The sequence below is a fragment of the Mastomys coucha genome, unplaced genomic scaffold (assembly GCF_008632895.1).
Source record: "Mastomys coucha isolate ucsf_1 unplaced genomic scaffold, UCSF_Mcou_1 pScaffold20, whole genome shotgun sequence".
NCBI lineage: Eukaryota > Metazoa > Chordata > Mammalia > Rodentia > Muridae > Mastomys > Mastomys coucha.
The window spans coordinates 81123015-81132721 of record NW_022196903.1 but is presented as its reverse complement, the minus strand read 5'-3'; the positions used below and the strand labels follow the sequence as shown (position 1 = coordinate 81132721).

General features: G+C 47.4%; 1 protein-coding gene across 1 annotated transcript in view; it reads left to right on the top strand.

The window, feature by feature from the left end:
• Prokr1 (prokineticin receptor 1) overlaps positions 1–8932 on the top strand; it is a 12558-nt gene extending 3626 nt beyond the window's left edge. The window contains exon 3 of the mRNA XM_031382466.1: positions 5646–8932. Within this exon, the coding sequence (XP_031238326.1) occupies positions 5646–6342 (697 nt within the window). The 3' untranslated portion in view covers positions 6343–8932. The remainder of the gene's footprint in view (positions 1–5645) is intronic.
• Positions 8933–9707: the final 775 nt, after the last annotated feature.

Genomic DNA, 9707 nt, shown 5'->3' with positions numbered 1-9707 from the left:
GAGGGCAGGACAAAGTATGTGGGATCCTTTCCTGGGCTTTCACATGCCTGGCGAAACTTTACTCAGGAGATGCTCTTGGCCATTGGGAGTGGGATCAATGGGAGTCTGTCCTGTTCCTGCATGAGATTCATTCACCACTGAGGGGGGCCGACAACTGTGGGGGAAAGAAGCCAGGATAAGCTGAGGAATACTGGGGTACTATTAACACAGATATTGATCAACCACAACACAGGACCAATATCCTCAATACAGCTCAAGCGTGCATTCCACTTTCACACCAAACTCAGCTGCTTTGAAACACAGTGTATGTCTCTCTGCAGGGAGCAAACGAGACACTGAGAGATGGATCAGGCCATGCTTTGCCCCGGGGAGAGCTGTTGGTGCTCGGAGTGGGCTTCTGATTGGAAATTTGCACACAAATGTGGGAGAAAAGATCCAGCTGCTGGCCCAGGCCTTCCTTAATCTTAGGTGACTGACTGTCCCAGCACATTAAGTTTTTGTTGTCTAAACTAATATTTGTAATCTTTGCCCCGAATGGTTTTTTCTTACTGTGTTGCTATCACCTAATTTCAGTTTTGTGGCCCAGGAATCATTCATTTTTGTCTCGGGTGCTGTTCAAAACCCAGTGACTTTTCAGGTTTGATTTTTCTTAGCTTGGGGCAACTAAACTTTTACCCAATGTATAACAAAATATATAGCTTGTTGTTAAAATGCCTTTGTTTAGTGAAATTTCTGCAGGAATAGTTAGTGTGTGCTTGATTGGAATCTCTTGGTGCCCTCCACTTACCATGGGGCTGCCCCTGGGTTATCTGCCCTCTTTTTGCCACGGGCTTTGAGGGCAGTAAGAGAATCTAATGTTCTGGGTTGCTTTGCAGGCAGAACGCAATCATACCTACAATACAAGGTGTTTCTTTTTCTATCTTGATATTTTGAGACTGGGTCTCATTAAAAAGCCCCGGGGGGGGGCGGTGAGGGGGCTTTGAACTCACAGTCCTTCTGCCCCATGCATCTGAATGCTTGGATCACAGGTGTGTGCTGCCATGCATGGATGGAACAATGAGAGGACAGAGTAAGTACTGAATAAGGAGTGGCTATCATGGTTCTTAAATTAATATTAAAAGACCATAAGTGACAGCAAACGGGAGTAAGCTGGAGTGTTTCTGGTGAGCTAACATCATGGTGTACAAATCATAATGTAAGGCTAAGAAACAGGCTATGAATTGTTGCCTCACAGAATAGTTCTTGCTTTCACTGTCCCCCTAGGTATCGAGGTTGGGAAGTCTCTCATCTGGCCAGTCTCTCCATCTTAGAGCATTTGATCAAATTGTCCAGGTCATTCTTGTCCCTGCCGAGGTTCACTTGGCTGCATTGTCCCAGCCTCCTCTACTGTTGGCCGTCTGATTTCAATGTCTCTTCAGTCTGCCCAGCTGCCCCAGTCAGATACATCCTCCCTTTCAGTCACTTAAGTATACATACATTGTTTCAAAAAGAGTGTCTATGTAGAATGACTACTCAGTGTTGGGTACTGTTCTGAAGGCTGAGGATCCTGTGGTAAGCAAAAATGAAACATCTAGTTCCTGATGAAGCTATAGCAAAGGATGAAGAGAGTTCTCTATCAGGAAAAGAACCACTGAAGGTAATTTCAGAAGTGAGAAATACAAAACACAAACGCACCAGTAGAAACACCAAAAATGCCTGAGTAGGAGAGCTTGACAGGTCAGGAGAGGTGTCTCTGAGAAGACATTTGGATGACTCAGGACTGATGCAGAGGGTTCTCGCTGTGAGGACTGAGAGAAAGTGTTTTGGATAAAGGGACTTATAAGCACAAAAGCCTGGAGGCAGGAACAAGCCTGATGCATTCCAGGAACAGAGAGAAGGCTTTGTGGCTTAAGGAAGGTAAGCGAGGTTGTAAACAAATGGCTCTTCTTGAATGTAACTCTGGTTTCTTGCTTAAATAGCTGATATGTATTCCAAACTCTGCAAACTGGGGACAGGAGTGAACCTCAGCAGGGACAAGAGTGACCTGGACAATTTGATCAAATGCTCTAAGATGGAGAGACTGGCCAGATGAGAGACTTCCCAACCTTGATACCTAGGGGGACAGTGCTTACCACAGGATCCCTAGCCTTCAGAACAGTACCCAACACTGAGTAGTCATTCTACATAGATACTCTTTTTGAAAGAATGTATGTACACTTAAGTGATTGAAAGGGAGGATGTATCTGACTGGGGCAGCTGGGCAGACTGAGGAGACATTGAAATCAGACGGCCAACAGTAGAGGAGGCTGGGACAATGTCCTGTCCAAGGCCGCACACCTGCTGGGCCACATCTTCTGCCGTGCTCAGCTCTAACCCTTCCACAGAATTCCCAGCCTTCAGTTGCTTAGCATTACAACTCACCCTAAGCTCAGGCTAAGTAAACGCATCTCCCTCCCCTTTTCCAAAAAAAAAAAAAAAAAAAAAAAACAAAAAACAAAAAAAACAAAAAAAAACCAAAAAAACCCGATTATGGTCTTTCTGATAATGAAAGTTTCTGTTCATCCAGTGTCCACTGACAGGGTAAAGTTTTATTAGTTATTGTAACTAATATTGCCCCACACTCACTGACGGCAAAATGAGAAAAGGCATAGACAAGATCTCTCCAGACAAGGGACTGATGGTGAGCGAGATGGTTAAGTAGTAAGCCAGGGTGACCTTCTCAGGGAAGTTTGGAGAAGGTCAGTGTAGCAGGGAAAGGAGGCAGCTCAGAGGAGGGAGAATTTAATAAACATGATCATCAGCAAAAGGGAGGAGTCTTCTTAGAGGTGAGGCCAGTGTTTGAGGAAGCCAGGAGGTGAGAATGCTTCCAGCCACCACAGAACCTTGGGCAAGCGCGTGAACCAGGAGCAGGATCTTCAGAATAGTGTTCAAAAAGGATGGGGCCCTACTTCAGAAGATATAAAACCTACCAGAGGAGGACAGCCTAAAGGAGTCATCAAGATGCTGCAGGAAGGCCTCACCTCCACCCCAGCCCTGGGTAGGGCCTCTTGGCTCCCTCTTGATGTAGAAATTGTCCCTGAGGTGTACGTAACCTGGTCTGCTGCTTATAAAATGCTGGGAGACTCCTCTCCTCTGGCCTAGGGTGCGGAAGAAAACAGGGTCTGTGTCCAACAGTGCTGAATCATATCACCCAGGCTCTGAAAGCACAGCCGCCCCTGAGGCATTCATCAGCTGGGGTTGGCTATCCATGCTCAGAGCAGCCTAGAAGCTGCTCCAACAACCATTGTCATGGTCGACCTTAGATGGGGACAGGCATGGCGTCTCACCCTCTGCTGAAGCACCTAGCCCTTGGTTATCATACAACCGCTGCAAAGCTATTGCTTTGCCGGTGAGCCTTATATTCGTTGTTCTCTGGGAACTCTTGGCTTTGAGTGGATCTGAACGTAAACCACTGGGGTTCTGGACACAGAGCAAGTGAAGCTATGTTCATAGAGAGAGAAAAGGGGCTGCCCGTGGTCTGACTGCTTCAAGGAACATCGTAGGTAGGAAACAAGTCTATGGCAAAGAGAAGGGTCAGGGACCGGGTGAAGGTCTGGATAGGTCAGGTGAAGGGAGCATGCCCATTCCTGTTGGAAACAGGGGCAGCGTTTGACTCTCCATCAAACGGGCATCTTTGCTGTCTTAGTCCTTCAGAAAGGTTGAGATTACCTAATGAAATAGTTAGCGTGTGCTTGATTGGAATCCCCTAAATCAAATGCCTAAGTGAAAGCATTGGCTTGTGATTGTAAACTTCTTACCAATGTAGAGTCCCACAGCGAAGGCCGATGGACATCTCTGGGACAGTTTTCTGCCCTTTGCCTGTTGGTGTGTGTCTCAGTGATGGTCACTGTTCACTGTGGGTGCCACCGTTGCCTGGGTGAGGATCTTGGACTATATAAGATGACTAATGCAGTCTGTGCATTGGCATTCATCACTGCTGGCTGTGGATGGGATGGCTGCTTCAAGTCCCTACTGCCTTGCCTTTCCTGCCATGTCACTTCAGAAACATAGCTGTCACCTTCAACTGTGAGGCAGGATGAGCCCTTCCTTCATTAAGTTGCTTTTGCCAGAGTATTTTAATCACAACTCAGGAGCTCTGTCTGTCTGTCTGTCTGTCTGTCTGTCTGTCTGTCTCTGTCTGTTCTCTCTCTCTCTCTCTCTCTCTCTCACTGTGTGTGTGTGTGTTTGTGTGTGTGCTGATGTGATCTGAACCCAGAGCCTCTGCATGCTAGACTGGTTCTCTTCCATTGGGCTACGCTCCAGCCAGCATCATGGCTCCTGTAAAGGGCCCATGCATGTGTGATGCCAACCATGCACATAACCCTGTTCCAGTTTTTCAGCACTAAGGAGTTGCCCAGAGTTCCAGGGATGCATGCTGGTGGCCAGCCAGCAGTCATGTGGGGTGTCCGGAGGGTAAGCATGCCCTATCCAGTGTCTTTAAACTTCTGGAGCTCAAGAGAACAGGGGTCTCACCCCAGGGGCCCTCCAAGTTCACCCAGTGTGGAGTGCTTACCTGTGAAATTAAATCAGAAAACACACACACACACACACACACACACACACACACACAAGAAGGGATCTTTCTTCAGATCAAAATCCCCAGAAAGAAAGGGGTACTTACCAAGAGAACAGAGCCGGTCTGGCTTTTCTTTTGGGGGTACTGTCACGTTGCCTCCCACTGCTGGGATCAGCTGTGGACACACAAGCGTTTGTCTCCAGTGCTGGCCAGTCCTTCCCACGTCACCCCCCCCCACCCTTCTCCCAACCCTGCCAGCTGTGCAAAGCCTTCCCGGAAGCTGGAGCTCTCTGCACAAATGTGTGTGCACTCTGGAGAAGGACGCCGTCATACCACGCAGGTGACTCACACCCCACAAAGTGCTCTCTGCTTCCTGGACCACTGTGGTAACCGTGTGGGTTCTCTGGGAGAGAGAAAAAGCAGCAGCTGATATTGCCTGATGCTTTGTGGTTTAAAAAAAAAGCCTCATGAACACTAATTGATTTTTCACATCAGTCCTGTGAGATAGGGTCAAAATGCGTTCTGTCAAGGGTCTCGTGGCGTACAACCTCGAGAAAGTTCCTCATCTCTTAACAGCCCGTATCTTTCCAGGTGGAAAATGAGGTAATTATATTTGCCCTCTCTGTGTGCAGAACAATGCTTTCTGAAACGTGGAATGAAAACAAAACTTTGGCTCACGCTTCGGTTGGAAAGGATGCTTTTTTTCCCATCAACTATTCAAGGTGGAATTGTCAGGCTTAACTTTGAACTTTGCGGGCTTTAGGGAGACATGATGGACCAGTGCCTAGCCAGAGACCTATGAGAAGTATAATTACCACATTTAAAAGGAATTTCCACCACTTTCCTCCTAGTATATGTCAGATTTAAAAATTAGCTAGGAATATGGTATTCATTATCGCATGTAATCTTTAAACCATCTAAATACGTGGGCAGATGAGAAAGGCGAGATGGGAGAAGGCGTTAGAGGTGGTGCTGAGATTTGCTGCTGCGGAGCCCTAGCCCTGGGCATCATTCTCAGGAAACATTCCCTATTGCTGCATAGTGTTCCCAGAGGGACATTCTCACCGGCAGGTCCCTTCCAGGTTGACTCCTTTTTTCTGTTCTTGCTCAGGTATCTGGCCATTGTGCACCCGCTGAGACCGCGGATGAAGTGTCAAACAGCCGCAGGCCTGATCTTCCTGGTGTGGTCCGTGTCCATCCTCATCGCCATCCCAGCCGCCTACTTCACCACTGAGACTGTGTTGGTCATCGTGGAGAGCCAGGAGAAGATCTTCTGCGGTCAGATCTGGCCGGTGGACCAGCAGTTCTACTACAGGTCCTATTTCCTTTTGGTCTTCGGCCTCGAGTTCGTGGGTCCTGTAGTCGCCATGACCCTGTGCTATGCCAGGGTGTCCCGGGAGCTCTGGTTCAAGGCGGTGCCCGGCTTCCAGACAGAGCAGATCCGACGGAGGCTGCGCTGTCGCCGCAGAACGGTGCTGGGGCTCGTGTGCGTCCTCTCTGCCTATGTGCTGTGCTGGGCTCCCTTCTATGGCTTCACTATCGTGCGTGACTTCTTCCCCTCCGTGTTTGTGAAGGAGAAGCACTACCTCACCGCTTTCTACGTGGTGGAGTGCATCGCTATGAGCAACAGCATGATCAATACGCTGTGCTTTGTGACTGTCAGGAATAACACCAGTAGGTACCTCAAGAGGATCCTGCGGCTCCAGTGGAGGACCTCTCCCAGTGGGAGCAAGGCCAGCGCTGACCTCGACCTCAGGACCACGGGGATGCCTGTCACTGAGGAGGTAGACTGCATCCGACTGAAATAAGCAAAATGGTACCACAGCGCCCGGGTGCACACAGCGACCATGAACTTGGCTCTCTGCGGACAACCACTTAGACACACTATTCAAGGTCCACTGAAGTGTGGAATTTCTGAAATGGAGACCTGAGGTACTGTCACTAGCGGTCAGGGTTCACTGAATAATTTTTGCAAAGAGCAGACACCAGTGAAAATCCTTTGACTAAGTGAAGTGGGGATTATAGCAAGGAAACGTGGTTCGGAGTGTCTGGAAAAGGCTGTTTTCAGAGAGAAGGCAGAGCAGGCTATGTAGGACTCTTCTGTCTGTGCTTAGTTAGCGTGGAGTGCCGGGGCTTGATGTGGACCTAGCTCACCTCTGGCAGTACTCTTGGGCTTAGCAAGCCCAGAGGAGCAAGAGCAAGGAGGAGGTTCCCAGCTCTGCTGGGTCCTCTGCTCACCTCAGAATCCCCACTGAGAGGGGAATCAAATGCAAGAGTGGATGCTCCAGGACCCTTGGCTAAGTTCTGACCACCCACCCCCCAACCTACGGTCACCTCTTAGGCCTGCGGCTCCACACACAGACAGTGGGGGAGGGGAGCGTCTCTGGAGCATGGACTTGGGGGAGGAGCCACATGGACTCGAGGTGCCACTTTCATAGGGAATTTGGGGTTCTGAGTCATAAATAGAGGGAAGTTTGAGCTCAGGTGAACATGATTTCCCCACTCATGATCTACTCACTGCAGGGAGAAAGGAGAAGGAGAAGGGGGTCAGGTGGGCCCTCTGAAAGCATGTGTGCAGGTTAAAGGATGCGGTTGCTTCGCCTCTCAGCTTCTGTGCCCTGGACCACTCATGCCTCTGTGTTTATGGAGCAGAGAACTCTCGAAGGTGAACATAGCACTTTGATGTCCGTCCCACTAGCTCTCAAACACAGGTGTTCTCATCCCAGCCAGCCTGTTTGATGTGGTTCCCTCACTGGTATGATGGGGAGAAAGATTTCGTAGCCACCGGTGCCTGACTCTTGGCCTGGTCATGATCCTGAGAATTAAGACTTGCTGCTCTTTCAAAATGAAGGTGTGACCTGGGAGAAATGACCACATTTCCGCCCTTCAGCTCAAGGGAAGACCTGCACGTCAGGGGTGCAGCCTGGACACTCAGGAAGCAGAGGTGACCACCAGTGAGCTCTAGGGACCCCACAGACTTATGAAAGTCTCATCCCATCACCTTCTTGGTTTGGCATTTAGAATTCTGGCCTGAGAAAACCTGAGGCACAGCTTTGACCAGGTCATCTACACAGAACTGAGATAAGACTTTCTGAAGACAAAGGTAAATTCTTAAGAAACTTTGTTAGAATTGTTGGGAGATCAATCAAATAATGTGTGGAAGATATGCTGTTAACCATCTGAATAGTAAAGTATCATCACCATCATCATCTCTACCACCACCACCACCACCACCACCACCACCACCACCACCATCTCCTCCACCACCGTCATCACCATCTCCACCACCAGCAGCAGCAACAGCAACAACAGTGAACTAGCAACTATGAGGTGACTGGACAAAGACAAACTTGTACATATATCTTGTTTATGACTCTGTCAACCTAACCAACTTCTCCTCCTCCTCATGTGAATTGTTTTCTTATGCTTCTCAACCCTGCATTGTGTCATCAGAGCACACTGGTACAGACAAGGCCAAGAGCTTTCATGGCAGGTACATAAAGGAAGTGGTATCTGGTCTCCAGTCAGGATGTAAGCACCAGGCTCTGTCGTCTCCAGATCAGAGCATCCTTGCTGTCAGGTAGGAGCTGTTCCCACAGTGCTCCCGGAATCAGAGCATCCTCGCTGACCATCCTTCCACACGTGTCCTGGGCAGCCTGAGCAATGTCTCTCAGCTGCTTTTATTCTGAGTGTGCAGAGCAGCGAGGCTCTGTGTCCCTTCTCTCAGATTTCATTATAGGACAAGGCATTAATTAAATCAACCCATGTGTATTCTCTCCGAATACAGGCAACTCTATTTTTGACCACAAAGGTTTTTTTTTTTTTTTTTAAATGATCTATTTCCCAGAAAACACATTTCAAAGGCCCATTTATTTATTCTCATTCACTACCCAACAGACTCACCTTACTTTAAATCAGAATTCTCTCAGAGGATAAAAGCTCATTAAAGTACAAACCTAAATCAAGCACAGAGGAATAAAACCCCTATTTTTTATCTTAAACTTTATTACAAACATTACAAAAAAAAAAAAAGAAGAAAAGAAAACCACATACCAAATTAACCACACCAACAGACTCTTATTTTTTATAATAAAACCTCATATTGTATTATAAAATGGCTAAGTTAGTTTGGGGTTTCGAAATGCTTAGATGATATAATTTATTAGGATCATGTTCACTGTTCCTCCTACTAAAGCTAAATAAGAGTTGACTATGTTAAATAGTTGTTGTTCTTTTAAACTCATGACAAATTTTCTTCTGCCTTTTTTCCTAAAATGTGTCAAAGTTTCACTCACCTAAACTATGTAATTCTTCCAGATATTGGTGTCTGCTTGTGGTTTCACAGTGAATGCTTGTTATCAAATGGAATGTCAGTAGATGCACACATACGATCACTAACTGTACTGTGCCTGTCATTTCTCCCGGCCCCCATCCATTCCCAAGTTCTATGTGATGGTCTTGGAATAACATCGACTAGATCCCACGATCCTGGGAATTTCGAGGACAGCACTGCCTCCCACTGCTCTTGCCGAGAGCTTTCCATCTCCATCAAGAGCTGTGGCTGATTTATGTGCCTTCTTCCCTTGAGTCTGCGCCGATGGAGCAAAAAAGACTTTTGAGCATCTGAGTTCTCAGATTTGATGTCTGTTTATGCCAACTTAGGAGTAAGTCCATGAGCAGGCCCAGTGTCCACCCGTGCAGACAGGATGAGGGAGAGACACTCAACATTCTGTGCTGAATACAGGTTCCCTGGGCCAGCAGCTCAGAAGATGGACTTCTCAAAAACAAAACAAACAAACCCTACACACAAAAACCCAACTAGTGCTAAGCCCAACAAGATGACATTTATGACAGATACTTCTTTTGTATTCTCTAGGTACTTTCAGTGGTCAAAGAGATAAGCGTATATCCCACGCAGAAGGACAAAATGTGATTTTGCAGAATCATACCATTTCCATAGTTAAGAGGAAGTAAAACATAAATTCTCAAATCAAAGATGTTAAAACAGGTTATGTGGTGGTCACCACAGCATGCTCTGGAGCATGAAGCAAGACCCATGTCTGTAATGGGTGAAGATGCAGGAGTGTGTGTACGATGAGCAGATTACTATAAATCTCACTCCTGTTCTTGAAAAACATGATCTTGTTGGGCAGTGGTGGCAACCAACACCTTT